Raw genomic sequence first — 16,549 nt, forward strand, 5'->3', positions numbered from 1 at the left:
ATTAAATGGATTTTTGACAGAAAATGTTGAAATTTATCGATTTTCTTATTTCGAATTCGTTCCTGTATAATTTACCAAAAATCAATCGAATAATTCGATTCGTTCGCGAATGATTCATGAAAAATTAATACATGAATGATTCATTGGCAATTGATTAACAGACCCGTCAATTCGTTCGTGAACAATTCAACGAAAATAAATTGAATAAATCGAGTCGTTCGCGAATGATTCACGAAAAATAATTCAATGAATCGAGTCATTCGCGACTAATTTATCAACTATATTCGTTCGCGAATGATTTACTAACAATTGATAAATTCGTTCGTGAATGATTTACCAAAAATTAATCATATGAATTGATTCGTTCGCGAATAATTCACAAAAAATAATTCAATTCGTTCGTGAATGATTCACCAAAAATGGAGTGAATGAATCGATTCGTTCGCGAACGAGTCACTTATACGAATCTATTCGTTCGCGAATGATATATTAAAAATTGAGTGAATGAATCGATTCGTTCGTGAACGAGTCACTCATACGAATCAATTCGTTCGCGAATGATTCATCAAAAATTGAGTAAATGAATCGATTCGTTCGCGAACGAGTCACTTATACGAATCAATTCGTTCGCGAATGATTCAGTAACTATTGATTAACTCGTTCGCGAGTGATTCACCTAGAAATGAATCAATTTGTTCAATCCCCGATCGTTTGTAAATGATTCTATTCGATTGTAAACAAATCAATTGCTGTACAAGTATTTAAAAATAAAACGAATCAATTCCTTTGTAAAATATTTTTATTTAGAGAAAAGTCGGTATTCTCACGCTTAATGCGTGAGTGTTTTTTTTAGACTGTTTTGTCCGAAATTGTGACTTTTTGACTATTTTGCCGAAAATTAGCACTTCTGGACTTTTCCGCCAAAATTGACAATTTTAGACTATTTTGCCAAAAATGGACACTTTCTGACTATTTTGTCAAAAATTGACACTTCTAGACTATTCAGTCAAAAATTGAGAATTTTAGACTATTTCGCCAAAAATTTACACTTTTTTACTACTTTTTTCGTAAATTGACACTTTCTGACTATTCATTCAAAAATTGACACTTTTTGACTATTCATTCAAAAATTGACACTTTTTTACTATTTATTTAGACTGTATTTTCAAAAACTGGAGAAACCAAAAATCTGCTGGAGGCTCCAGAACAGTTCGAAACCTTCAGTAATCGACTCAGGAGGTCAAAAATAGGGTATACACCAAATTTCAGCTTTCTAGGTTCATTATCTGAAATTTTGATTTTTTTTCAATTTTGGCCCAAATTTGAATTTTTAAAAATTCGCCAAAAATCGAAAAATGAAATTCAGCATCTGAAATGTTGGCTGGTGGCATATTTTGTGATCCTCTCTCGATTCTCCTCGGCCTGGTTCAAGAATTTTTGAGCTATACCTAGTTAAGATATTTCCTCTGCACAAAAGAAAAAGATCAGATGTGATCATCTGAATCTGAACTGATGTAATCCTCTGAAAAATGATCTGATTAGATCTGGTTTGATATGAAGCCTGAAGGCGGTATCCTTAAAAGAATTTCACCTCCAAATTCTTTCCAAAATTTCACCAAATTAATAAACACACTCCGACTTTCTCCTACCTATATAAAAAAAATCAAGCCAAATAACGAAAAAAAAAGCTAACATCAGCCGACTCGGTTACACTTTACTTTAATAATTTACCAATAAAACAAAATTCGCAGCTTCTACCAACTACCAAGACGAGTAAAGGAGTAAGTACGCCGAGAAATGAATTTTTAACGAGATTTATATTTTACAGATTTAGCTTTTACTTTGCTTTTAGCCTTTTTTTTTTTCTATCCCGAACCTCAGCTTCGTGTCGAGACGAGTTTTCTCATTTTTCTCGCTCTCATTATTACCGCTGTGAACATAAATGCTGCGTTATTTGAGGCCAAAGAGAGCGGACGAAGTGAGAGAGCTTCGCATCGTCTAGTAATTTTCTCTCTTCCTCTGGCAAACTTGCAATAAATCACAAAGGCGCCCGACGTAATAAAAATTCTGCTGATAATTTATGCAATTCGCGAGGTAATTACTTTTGACTTCGGTAGCTTCTTGTTCTTATAGTACGTCGTGTCTCGTGTTTCGTTTCGCTTTTCCATGGCGATGCTTTCTTGATTTTCACTCTTGTTCCTTCGTACTAGTACACTCTTTTAGATATCGTATATTTACACAAGAACGAAACGAAAGGTGATAAGTAACAACATTCTGTACGACTTGCGAGTTGAAAAAAATCATTTTTCAACCAACCACATCGCGACCAGCAGATAGCTCGCCTTGTCGAGTTTATTAGCGCGGAAGAAATTAAGGAGTTTGCTGTGTGCAACAACACGAACTTGTAGATACTTTTTCTCATATATTTACGCGTGCAACAAAACTATATGTATAGCACACCCGGGGCTCGTTGACTAACATTTTCTTTATTCCTTTCCTCTTTTTATTTTACTCCTTTAGCGTTGCTTTCTGTACTATTTTCGACTCGTATGGCATGAATTATGGTAAAAGCATTCTCGTACCTGATAGTAAAACTGTTTGTAAATAAACCTAGTGTACGTATCGTATAATTCTGTTAGACACTTAACATCCATTAAAACTGAGAAATCGTCTAAAACTTGAAACCATTCCTCCCAATCCCAAGACCACAAACATAAATCTAACCAACACAGTTCGAACTCGAACGCATCGAGAGGTTTTACTACTCTCGTCAAAAGCTCGCATGTCTATATACGAATGTCATTCAAATCAACAAACTCAACAAGTTATATGGTATACGATTTAAACCCATCTCTCGTACGAATGAAAATAAATCAACCTAGTACAGATGGATGGAGTAAAGTGAGATGTAAATCATTATTCGGAAAAATTGCTGCGAATTACATAAAACAAGGTATTTATTTTATACAACGTGGTTCATAAATCTGGCACTGCACAATTCAATCGTGTGTAGATAGGCAACTTATTCAACACTGATGGCAAATAGGATAAGGCGGAAGAACGAACCATGATATCGTATTTTCAAACATCGTAGATATATTTATTAGTCATTTGGGACTGAAAGTTGATTCTGCGAAGGAAATAAAATTGAATTAAGGTGGAGAAGGAGAAGGAGGAAGCTGAGAGATTGATTATATCTTGGCGATATTGTAAATGCTGTATTTTGGCAATACACCCTACTCGTATATGGCATTGATAAAAAAAATGTATGCGATTTACAAGGGACAAAAATGTGAAAAAATATAAAAGAGAGCGACTAAATTTTCAGCTGCCGAAGATGATGTTTCGATTTTGACGAATTTTTTGAAAAAACAATGAAATAGAAATATGAAACTCGATTTATATGTTGAAGTCGACTTCCTGAATCGATTTTCAGCTTTTTCCAGCCGATGTGCAGCCTCCAGCAAAATTTGACTTTTCTCCAGCAATTTCAAATCACTCCAGAAATTGTTGTAATCAACCCTCGACAGCTGAAAATGTAATCATGACATGTTCCACACTTGAAATCAATTTTGCAGGATGAAATCAAATTTGAGATAATGAGTTGAGAAGTGTGTATTTTTTTCAAGTTGAAAATTTTATCTCAAATTTTAAAAAAAAGTCCAAAATCGTCAATTTTTACTAGAAATTGCTCAAAATATTTTCGAAACCGTAAAGCCAACCTCCCCCTCTCCTCCGTCCTACTGACAGCAATTCAGAATCGCTGAAGTTTGCTGGAGGCTTTAGATCGACCTGAAAATAGTTGAAATCGATTTGAAGAGGGAGACAGGGTTGACGTTTGAGTTTCGAGTAATTTGTTGCCAAATTGACGGTTTTTGAATTTTTTTTATTGATATTTTTCAAGTTGTAAAAAATGCACTTCAACTCGTTACTTCGGATTTGCGATCCACCGGCACTAGTCGATTTGCAGTGTCCAATTTATGATAGAATTAAAATTTCAGCTGCTGTAAGCGTGGGTAACTTGGAACACTGAGATATTCAAACTTGAATTATTTTAAAACCAATCGGTGCAAAATTTTTTTTTTTGGCTCAAAAGTTGGGACCCCTCCTTCTCTTTGATATTTAGTAAATATCCAGTGCCCCAAAAATTTTTTTATCCCCTTTTTTTTAAAAAAATAGGTGTTCCAAGTTTTTTTCAAAAAATAAATACTTGGAACACTCAAAAAAATTGGCCATTTTCCCCCTGTTAGATGGCTTTGGCAAGCACCTGGAACCCTTGAAATTGAAGAAAAACATCAACAAATAATATTCCCCAACACCCCAACTCATACCAACGCTTTGTTCACTCACAATGACAAAAGAACGCGAAAATCTTGTTTTTTTCAATAAAAAAAAAATTATAGAAACACAATTTTTTCAAATTGACATAACTCGCTCAAATATTAAGATAATTTAAAAAATAAAAAATTATCATGTTGCAAATTAAATTTCCTACAAGATGGTTTTTTCATTTTTCAAATTATCTCAAAATTGAGAATTATAAAAAATATTGGAACAGGTAAAAAACTTGGAACAAAACTGATTTTTTTTTTAAATGGCTGTCACTTTGAAACTATTACAGGTACAGATTTGAATTCAACGCCATTGAGTAGCTCTTAACACATACTGTAATTATTTTGAAAAATTATTTCACTCGCCTTTATCCGAACAGCTGGGTAAAAGAAGTTTCAACACTATTGAATTTTGACGATTTTCAAAGCACGTTTTCTTCATTTTTTAATAAGACCAAGGTATAAAAAATAATAAGGTATGATTGCTGCATAAAATCGACGACAATCATACGAAAAATATGAGACCACGTAGAGCACGCTAGCCAACATACATCCAGTGTGACCACTACTAGACCATAAAAAGTCACAAGTGTTCCAAGTTACACCCCCGTTCCAAGTTACCCACGCTTACAGTGCCGAAGTTGATTGTAACGCCTTCTGGAGGAAGTCAAATTTTCCTAGAGGCTCCAGATCTGCTGGTAAAAGGTGAAAATTAATTCAGGGGCATCAGGGGGTTGACTTTAATACATAAACTAAGTTTCAAATTTCTTCTTCTGTATTTTTTTGGAAAATTAATATTGATTTTTATGAGGCAAAATTCTGCGAAAATTTCAACTTTTAAAATCGTATTCTCTAAGATTGCATATGAAAGTGTTTAAAACCCGTTAAAATGACATCCTAAAAAAATCAAAATCACTGAAAATTACCAAAAAAATTAATAAAAGTTTCATAAAAGTTTTTAAAAATGAATGAAAAAGTGTTGAAAAAGCATTAAAATGATGCTAAAACACTCAAAACAAAAGCACTCAAATCCCTGATAATCACCAAACTGCGATTAAATTTTTATATCTACTTATAAAAAGAAAAAATTCTAATGTCCTTAAAAAGATGTTAAAAATAAAATGTTGGGAAAGTGTTAAAAATTCATTAGATTCACTGAAAGTAACCTAAAAAATACTCAATGAAATTTTTGTGTTTTTATCTCATAATAATGCTACAAAAAACCGTTGTTTCACTAAATATTGAAAAATTCGGTATTTTTAGCCAAATCTCTAAAAAAAAAAATTTCCAAAGTTGTAAGTAGAAAAAAGTGGGGGTTTTTTGGTTGAAATTTCTAAAAAGCTTTGGGTTTTTGCCTGAGGTGCAAAATACCATTTTTTGACCTGATTTCAGAGTTTTAAAAAAAAAATCTCATTTCTTTTATTAGGTATCAAATTACATAAGTCACAATATTCCAGGATTGAAGGGAAATAACGTCTAAGAGCAGGTATATAGTGAAACTTTTGCTCAATCGGCAGTAGTTCCCTATGTGTTCCAATTTTGGGATGTGTATTAAATGTACCTTCATTACATATGACTTCTGTTTGTAAAAATCTCATAGCTGGATTTTTCCAAAAGAGTACATCGAGTTTGGATGAGAGGCTACATGAGCATACATATTCCTAAAGTCGATGTATTGATATAATTTGACATCTGGTTAGTCAGTATTACAAGGTTTGATGAGAGGAAATATAGGAGAATTATACTTTCTGCATGCTTGTCTAACAGTAACTTGATGATGTTTAATGGGTGTTGCTCGATGACTCAATATGGTTTGCAAGAGAAATTAAATTCTAGTTGTCCAGCAGATACTATGAAGTTTGTGTAGGGTGGAAATTCAACTTTTAAGTTTTAATAATCGATTAAAAAGTTGTTCCAGTGGAATCTGATCGTGTAGATAATCTGGCAATTTATCTGAAAGAATAAAGTTACCTTAATGCCAAATCCGAGTATGTCCATCCAAAAAAAAAAAAAATGTCTTTTTGCGTCACTGATAAGACTCTGAGATGCCCTGAATTGAAAAATTTTCATTCGAGTGCAGTAAAAGTGCAACACAGAAGATGCACGAAGCTAACTGATGTTCAATCCGAACTCAACAAACCCTTCCGAGCATATCCAAACCTTATCAGTGATTTGTAAAATCGTACTTTTTTTGGATGGACATACTCGGGTTTGGCATCAAGGTAACGATAACTTCTCCTCAAGCCATATAATGAGCCAATCCATCGCTGACCCATGCACAATTAATCGCTCAAAATATCTTTCATTGGGTCTCTCTTAGCACTAGGAGATGCCCCTGGGCTACCTAGTGACTGCAGGGCTTGTAAACTGAAACCAAAACTGAAACTGAAACCCCCAAAAACCTATTAAAATTGCTCAAAACCAAAACCAGGAGCGTTGTTTCCCACAACTAAAACCAAAACTGAAACCGGGAGCATTATTTTCTCAAATTTAAAACTGAAACTGAGAGCGTAACCGATTAAAAATTGAATTGGTTTTGGTTTTGGAATTTTTAAGGTAATTAGCCTAATAAATACTGCATTTTTGGTAAAAATAAAGTAAAAACTGATGCTAAAGGTGAAAAGGCCCGAAAACTAAAAAACTTGACAAATTTGGCACTGCCAAACAGGGGTGCTAACCGTAACCGCAAAAAACTGAAAACCGTAACCGAAACCCAAACAAGAACCATAATTTTAGCCATTTTCAAACCCTAACTGAAAACAAAAACCGAAATTTCATAGGTTTTTTAAAAACCGTAAAAAACCATAACATTAATAATGAAGCAGAGTGAGTGAAACCAAAACCTAAACCAATATAATTTATTTCGGTTTTTTTTCGGTTTTCAGTTTGGGTTTTTTCAGTTTTTTCATCTTTTTTGGGGGGATTTTTTCACATGTTTGACTTTTGAGACTCAAAATCCAGGGAAATTGGTAAATTTACTAATTAGTATTCTTGAAAAATATAGATATACTTTTTTTAGAATTATTATGACATGACATGACTGCAGTTTGTTTTCTAAGATTGAGAAATTTTGAAGAAATTAAAAAAAAATATGTAAAACTGAAAAAAACCGAAAACCGAAAAATTTCAAGGAAAAATTGGAGTGAAACCGTAATTCTAATTAAAATAATTAAGGTTAGCACCCCTGCTGCCAAAGTGCTGATTTCTAGTCACATACACAAAATATTTGAAAAAGTGATCACTTTCTTGGCTTTCTTCCCTCTAAAAAATGAGGAAAAAAGGAAAAAACTGAAACCAAAACCAAAACCAATTCCTTTGAAATCAAACCCCTTAAGCAAAACTGGAACGAGAGAGATAATATTTTAAAAAACCTAAACCAAAACCAAAACCTTTACTTTTTCAAAAAACATAAGACCGAAACCAAAACCGGGAGTGATATCTATCCGGTTTTCAAGCCCTGAGTGACTGTCATTTCCGGGAACCGACTCTTCATCTTCACTCTGAATGGGAGATATATTCGACATCACTGATTGTACTTTCATTGAGCAAATTATACATTGCCACTGTCTCTAAATGTTCTGGAGGAGTATCTACAACGACATATTTATCTGCTTTCTCATCAAATTCTACCATCTGCACCGCAGCAAAAGGTACATGCTGATATAAAAAATTCAAAAAAAATAAAATAAAATCGAAATCACTCAGAAGTACTCTAAAAATGTTGTCAAAAATTAAGGAAAAAGAGTTGAAAAAACGTGATATTCATGTTAAAATACTCAAAAAAAAACACCACAATTACTGAAAATAACCAGATTTTGATGAAATTTTAATTTAAAAAGGGTCTAAATAACATGAAAAAATGTTGAAATGTTGGAAAAAGTGTTAAAAATGTCACTGAAAATTATCTAAAAATATTTGATGAAATTGTAGTGATTTTTTTAAAATGCTTCTACTTCTGCCTTAATTGGAGAGGTTTCAAAGATTTTTTGGCAATTCATCACCAAGTTTGTGCAAATATAGACTTTTTTTCATTTTCTGTTACATAACCTTACCAAGGTTTGAAAATTGAACTTCTCACATCAAAAATGAGCAAGCTTAATTTCGTGAATCATAAATTTTTGAAATTTCCACTCTGATTTCGATAGAAAAATTAATTCAACAGACTTCGGAACAGTTTCCAAAACAATTGAAAAATACCGATTTTTGATTTAAAATTAGGTATGGGGAGGAAGGGGGTAAAGTGACAATTTTTAGAAACTGACCCATCTGCAAGGCATTTAGCTGTCTTGCAACTTAGTTGGGTAAAATTTTGTGAAAATTGTAACTTTCAGAAATCTACTTGCTAGAAGTTTTAGAGGTGCTTAAAATAGTTCAAAACTGTTCACCATCAATTTGAGAGATCAAAAATAGGATACATGCTAAATCTCAGTTTCCTTGGTTAATTTGGTAAAATTTTGATTTTTTTTTTCATTTTCACCCTAATTTGATTTTTGAAAATTTACCTAGGTAAAATCGATGAAAGCACATTTCCATCTGACGTAAGGTATATTTGCAAGCTTTTTCGATTCAGGATGGTTCGGTTCAAAAATGTTCTCACCAGTTGGGACATTACTCCTTCGTTAGAGCTGTAGATATAACTTTTGAAAAAAATCAAAGTTGAAAGTATATTGAGTCAAGAAATTGTTCGCAAGATCTTATGGAGAGCCATGAGAAACTGAGAAAAGGAACAAATGATCTCAAAACAATAAAACCCGATCCATTCATTACGAAGGAAAAATCCGAAAACAGTTAAAAGTGGAATGTAGTTCATAACACCCTCCCCAAAAAAGTACTTAATGTTATACGTCTTGTCAAGTTATGCAATGAGAGGGTTGAAGGGTTGCTATTAAGGAAGAAAAAGACAATGTCTCATCTACATTATCGCTGTTTCCATTGCTCATTGCGTTTACAAAACAGTAGGAAATTTCCGCAACTTCATTAACGTCTAGAAAGTCTGTATAGGTACCTTCCTAGTCCTACTATACATAGTGTATAAGGGTTAAACGCTGATGCAAGTGGGGTGAGGGGGAGGGGGTAGACTGTAGAACAAAGAATGGAGCAAAAAACATCTCGCTGTAGTAAAACATCAAAATGAAAAGAGCGAAAGATTTATGTTGGCGTTGTTCATAGGAAAACAAACACTGTGCCATTTCCTCGCCATAATTTCTTTTTACACTTGAAAATGATTGGTAGGATACCTTTTACTGCCATCCTAGTTCCTGGATTCGAGAAGCGAGTACGAGATTGAGGTATTTTTCCGCGTCTTTATCGTTATGTGTAGCAGCCGTCTGTATGATGGATTCTTTGCCTTTCTCTTGTCATTTTTGCCAACATAACGTGGCAAAAGATATTCTAAAAATATCTAGTCGTATACCTAATATGTATGAGAGGGGCAGGGTGACGTTTATGTGATACTGCATCACACTATTGCCTATATGATTTTTAAAGGTGTAAGTTTGCTAAGTCGTAGACATACGATGAGGTATCAGGAAGTGACGTAGAAATGTTACGATATGAGGAGAACCATCAAGCTGTCAAATGTCATGAATGAGCATGGCATGGTGAGATGTCGCTTTTATCGTAATCGTAGATAGCTATTTTTGTTATATTTGTGCGATTTTATATCGACTATTGTATAGGTAGCTATAATAAAAGTGTGCCACGTCAGGTACAACATCATATTTTCTATACGAGCAAAAAAAAAAAAAAAGGCTACATAGAGACAGAAATACGAGTATAAACGCTACGTAAAAATTATAACTTTTATATTTAACGACTCGTCCAGTAGTGTAGAATTGGATGTGAAAAAATATAGCAATTAAGATAGCTGTTGGAAATTTTCGCGAACAATAAAAACTCGACTTTGGCATCGCAGAGAGGAAAATAGTAAAGTAACGCTGAGGGTAATTTAAAAACGGAAATAATTGCACAATGAAAATTCCTACCGTAATTAACTTTCTTATAGGCTGATTTTCGGAGTCACTCTAACGGAGTGTTTTTTTTATTTTTACAGAGACGGAATTCGTGTTTCGAGATCCGAATGGCGGAGTGAGCATTTTCAACGCTAGAAACAACACGGCCAAGATACTAATAAATAATTCAACTTTTGTAAGTATCTGATTAGAATATTACGAGTTTTCAGGATTACTCTTACTTATTATACGAGTACCTACGAATTACGATCAGTCTAAGTCTAGAATTGAGATCGAGGTTTTTTCTGAGTGGAATTGGCGATACCTACTTGTTTTTTTTTTACCCCTTGTGTCTCCAAAAGTACAGCGGAATTTTATACGATTTATTCGCTGTTTTTTTTTTTTTTTTGCTACGAGAGTTTGCAGGCTGTTGTTTTAAATGGCTACTTAGTGAAAGCTGGTTACAACTCGAGAGCTGTGTACTTGATACGACGATGGTTGGGTACTTGGGTAGGGTAGGTTGAGAATCTATCGAGTCGCAGATGTGCTTACTGCTTGTATTATTCTGAATAGACTCGTGTTGATGAAGCTGGGCAAAAAATGATGGGTTTTGGTGCTTTAACGTTGGCATTTTTTTCTCGTAGATTGGTTGATAAATGACGAGCCTTTGTTTTTGCCTGGGTTTTTTTACTAAAAAAGTTTATTCTTTCGTGAATGTTTGGCATAGTGTTTTAGTCGACTCTACGAAGCTCGTTTAATTAAAGAGTTACATTTTGAAGAATTATTGTACGAGAATGTTGATTGAAAAAAAATGTAATATTTCGTATTGTAGGCAACGGATGGAAAGGAGAGGGTTGTGATGTTTTTGCGATAAAAAAAATCATTGAAAAATATTTCAACTCTCCAACTCGAAATTTAAAAAAAAATCAAATTCATTCAAATTTGTCGAATTTGTCGAATTTTTTGACAGAATTCTTCTGAATGATCCTTTTTGCAAGAAAAAACTTTTCTCGGTCCCTCATACAATGTTAGCTCTCCCGGCTTCCTTGTACACAGCCCCCTATCATTAGGAAAAAAAATGGATAAAAGATCTACGTCGGTGAACATTTTTTTTTAAATTTCTCATTTTGGTCAGATATGTTCCTTCTAAATTATTGACACCCAAATTAAAACAATCAAAAACTGAAATCTGTGGGAAAAAAATGAAAACTCTACTCGTATGTTGAAGAATTTTGACACAGAAATCGAAAATTTTTAACAAAAATTACTGACTTGATTTTTATTACTTTTCTTGACTTTGCTGGAGATTCCATTATTATTAATTAAGGGAGTCGACAATGCTTGGCAGACCATAAGGGAAAATTTTGTTTGAAAAGAGCATAATTTGGAAAGATTTTTGTCAGGAATTTAAAATTTTGAAAGAATGTTTACAGACTTCAATTTTTTACTTCATTTTTACTTTATCAGATTTTTTTGAGAAGAGGGGGGTCCTTAAAAGGAGGCAAATATGTTTTGAGGGTCGAGGAAAGATTTTATAATTGATAAATGGATTCTTTTTAAAAAATTCTGAGACAGAAATGGAAAATAAAAACATGATTGTTTCCAGCTTACGGAGGAGGGAGAGGAGGGTTTCGCACGAGATTGAATGTTCAATTTTTTTTAGCTTGAGAGGAAGTTTTTTGACTGAACTTTTACAAGATTTTTGATTTTTGATGAATTTTTGAGAATCCAATTTGAGCAAAATATTTTTTTTAAAAAAATCAAAATTTTACCAAATTGATTTGGTAACTGGAATTTCCTACGTAGATAGTGCTACCCTATTTCCTATCCCTTGAGTCGATTGAAAACGGTTTAAAACTTTTTTAAGCAGTCCTGGATGCCAACAGCATTTTACCCGACGATGTGAGAAAGCTAAAATTTACTTTATAACGTATAATTTCAACATGTTGAGTCAATTCAAGATTATTTCAAAACGTTCTGGAGCCTCCAGCAATATTTTGGAAATTCCAGATTTTCAGATAGTGCCATAAAAACTATCCAAGTAAACTTTTAATGTCTTTGTCTTTTGGTGACCTACTTGACCTATAATTTGGACAGTTTTTAGGGATTTTCTCAAAATTCAAAAATTTTGAAAATATGGCCAGAAGCACCAAAATGGTTTGAAGTGAATTTCTGGCTTTCAATTTTGTGAAAATTTTAATTTTTAAACAACTGCCAGAGCTACTCCAGAACCTCTGAAGACTGTTCGGAACCGTTTCAATTTTTACACCCCAAAAATTTGGTTTTTATAAAAAATGCACCAAAAATCGAATATTTGCACTTAAGCACTTCAGATTTAACTTCTATTATATGAAAGTCACATCTTTCAAAAATTTTCTGGGGGCTTCAAAAACTAAATTGAAATGGCTCAAAACTGGTTCCAATTGATTTGGAAAGTTAAAAGTAGTAGGTGCTAATGAAATTTCGGCGTTTTAGACAAATTTGTCAAAATTCACTTGCTCTCAAAATTTTGGGTAAATTTTATTTTTAAAAAGTTTCAAAAATTTACTGGAGGCTCCAGTAATTTACAGAACGTAACTGGAGGCTACAAAATGACTTGAATCCACCTACAGTCGACTTGATAGCGTGTTGAAATTGAAGTTCCAAGTAAATTTTGGCTTTCCAACCACACTTTGATGGAATTTTGTGGAAATTTCAAGTTTCAAAAATCTACTGGAGGCTTCAAAATGACTCAAATTCTCCAGCAATCGACTTAATAGCGTGTTTAAGTTGGAATGCAGCGTGAATTTTGGATTTTCAAATTCATTTGATGAAATTTTGTGGAAATTTCCAGTTTCAAAAATCTGCTGGAGGCTCCACCCGCTTGGGGAAAATATCGCCAATGGTTGTTAAATTTGCCCAAGCTATCGCCGATCGCTGATAAATCTGCCCATATAGTGGTACGTTTACTCGATGAACAGACTTTACAAAATGTTGTGTTCAAGTCGCTCAAAATATTGCCAGATTATTCGCCCATAAGAAAATGTATTTCTGAACTCGCTCAATAATTTGCTTAAAAAATCGTGTATTCAAAGTGTAGTGTATTACTTCGCTTCAAATGTCGCCCACAAGACTAAATTCTGGTTGTCGATTATTTAAGCTACATCATGAGCAATGAAAAATGTAGCGAATTTATCAGCGAAAATTTTGAAAATGAAATTTTGATGATAAATTCGCTTTAACCATTTTATGGAAGGGGAACTTGTGCAATGCGCACGCATTCGCTCTATATTCAAATTTGGCAGTAAGGGGTATTCCAGGGTGAAATAGGTGAAATGCCCCTGTCCTCAGATTTTTGAAATTTTGATGAAACATTGTTGGTACTTTTAAAACAATGTGAGGCCAAAAAAATTTCCCCCACCCCACTCCTTTGCTCACAATGGCGAAAAAACGTTTTTTTTTTTTTTTTTTTTTTGAGGAAAAACATACTTCAATCAACGAGTTTTGAATAAAAATTTTTGAATTTACCCAAAATACACTTATGGCGGAAACATGAATCTAGCGACGTGAACTTTTTCGAAATTTTTGGCTCTCAGGAGGAGATATTTACGAAAGAAATTCGAAACCGCCGTATCTTCGAACCTAATTCTTGTACACAAAATTTTTCTTCTTCCAAAAATATATCTGCATGACTACTATAATTGGTATTTTTTTTTCAAATTTTCCCTCCAGATTGGTCATCTTCAAAAACTCAAAAAACACTCAAAAATGTGTTTTTGTGTTACGGATCCACCAAAAAAAGCAATACTGCCTGTGATATAATCCTGCAATTTTGCATGCGGGCCTTTAAAAACCATATAAAAACATCAACTTCTTGAAACCCCCATTTTAGGGCCATAGGCACCCCCTCTCACAATTTTGGTACAGAAGAAGATTGACAATATGGGTATCGTTATCATGATTTGCAGTTGAACCCTCTTAAGGGTCACATTGGGGAGGGGAGATGTCCTAAAATTGAGTTTTCAGTAAAAATTACTTTATTGTAGCACTATTTACGTCATGCATCATCCTGATTACGGCGTAAATAGTGCTATAATGGAGGAAAATTTTGAAAAAAAAAAGCCAATTATGGTACTTACGTAGTACCTAGTTACTCATGCAGATATACATATTTTTAAAAGAAGAAAAATTTTGTCTATAAGAATTAAGTTCGGAAGTTTGCCGGTTCCAAATTTCCTTTTGTAAATATCACCCCCCTGGGGGCCAAACAATTTCGAAAAAATTCACGTTGCTTGCTAGATTCATGTTTCCTCCGTGTATTTTGGGTGAATTCAAAATTTTTTATTCAAAAAACAAAAAAAAAACAATGAAAAATGAGAGTTATAAGTAGGTATGATTTTAAATATTTTTAACCAAAAAAAGTGTGCTCTGTTTTAAAACTTTCTGAAAAAATTCTCTACAGACATCTCAAATTTCAAAATTTTAATGCAAATAATTTTTTAATTTTTATAGTTTGAACCAAAGTAGGTACCCCTTAAGCGATGACTTATTTTTATGCTGACATCGCTGAGGAAACCTCCGGGTCAAACCCGGAGGTTTCCTCAGTGATGTCAGCTCGTAAAATTAATGTACTGACATCACTGAGGAAACCTCCGGGTTATGTTAAGTTAACAAGTAAAATTAAAATACTGACATCACTGAGGAAACCTCCAGGTGCTGACATGGACCCGGAGGTTTCCTCAGTGAAGTCAGCACCCGGAGGTTTCCTCAGTGATGTCAGTTCTCGAGGGGTACCTATCAAAAAAATCGAAGCAGAGTAATTTTGAAAAACAAAAATTTTGAAACTTGAGTCCAAAAATCTCTATTTTTAGAAAAATCACAGCATGCAGTCACTTGAATTTCAATTCTTCCCCACCTCACCTAAAAAAACAAAATTTCAAGTTCAATATCTAATAATTTAACTAAAATTTTTTTGAAGAATATGCTGATCTTAAAACAACAAAAAAATAAATTATAAAAAAGTCACTCAAAATAAGAAATTTCAATTTTTTATTGGATTACAAAAAAAATTGATGATTTTATTCAAACACGTTCAGTTGAATTTGAATAAAAAAATCAATTCAGAATAATTTCAAAAATTCTGAATGGGCAATCATAGGCCTTAGTAAAACCAAAAATTGTAAAGCTTACCTATTTGAGAAATTTTTTAAATTTCATTTTACAAAATGCGTAATTTTTTTCCCAAAATAATGATAAGTAAAAAAGCAATTTGCAAATTTATTCAATAAATTTACAAAAAAAAAATATTAATTCAATTGAAACGTCTTTTTCAATAAGTAATTGTTTTTTTTTCATTTCTATAATATTTTTTGATGAAATTTTAAAAATTGCTGATTTTAGCATTAAAATTTACAGTAGGTAACTGAAATTAAAAAAAAATAATAATGTAAATGAATTTTGTATAAGTACCAAAAAACATAAGTAGGTACGTAAAAATGAGAGAATGGTTTCTGCATAAATCAAAGAATGCCATAGTCTAAATTAGAGCAATTATTAGCAACGCGCGCTTTCAAACACACTATAAAATATTCATTTCATGTTCATTTCTCATCAAGGCAATGATGGCGTAGGGTTAGGGTTTAGGTGTTTGAAACGAGAGGTCCCAGGTTCGATCCCCATGTAGGCATAGGAAATTTTAGTGACCAAAGTTAGGCAGGAAAAATTCACGAAAATGGTACGAAACCATACTTGTAAAAATATTGTGAATTCGTGCATGAATACTGAACTTTTTTGATTTTTTAAATTTTAAAATGTTACCGTTATTTTATTCAAAACGTGGCATTGGCGACAATTTAGGACTAAACGCTGGATATTTCGCTAATTACTGCACGGATAATTTCGCGCATAATATCGCCCATGCGCAAACGCCATTGAAATGATTGGCGATCGCGCATAAGCAATCTTATGCGCGAATGGGCGAAATTAGAGGCGTAATAATACGCAAAGTGTTCAGCAAATAGTCCGAATTTCTCGCCGCGAATTTTTTGGCGTGTGATGAGCGAAGTTTTCCCCAATCGGGCAGAACTGCTGAAAACGGTTTGAAAACGATTCCAATCATTTTTCGAGGTAAAAATGTGGAATATCACAAAATTCAGCTCTCTAGGTCACTTCAAAACCTAAGATCATTAGATTTTATCCCACATACCTCGATATGCCTTTCTATTGAGTGAGAGTTAATAGTTGCAATTTCTACAAATTTAGATGTCATGTGTTGGTTAGTGAGAATGA

The 16,549-nt window shown here is 33.3% G+C and overlaps 1 protein-coding gene across 4 annotated transcripts in view; it reads left to right on the forward strand.

The window, feature by feature from the left end:
• LOC135847388 (inactive dipeptidyl peptidase 10-like) overlaps window positions 1-16,549 on the forward strand; it is a 601,135-nt gene that overhangs the window by 531,358 nt on the left and 53,228 nt on the right. For all 4 annotated transcript variants that reach the window (XM_065366908.1, XM_065366917.1, XM_065366892.1 and 1 more), the window contains one exon: window positions 10,384-10,478. In XM_065366908.1, coding sequence (XP_065222980.1) covers window positions 10,384-10,478 — 95 coding nt within the window. The remainder of the gene's footprint in view (window positions 1-10,383; window positions 10,479-16,549) is intronic.

The sequence above is a fragment of the Planococcus citri genome, chromosome 1 (assembly GCF_950023065.1).
Source record: "Planococcus citri chromosome 1, ihPlaCitr1.1, whole genome shotgun sequence".
Lineage (NCBI taxonomy): Eukaryota > Metazoa > Arthropoda > Insecta > Hemiptera > Pseudococcidae > Planococcus > Planococcus citri.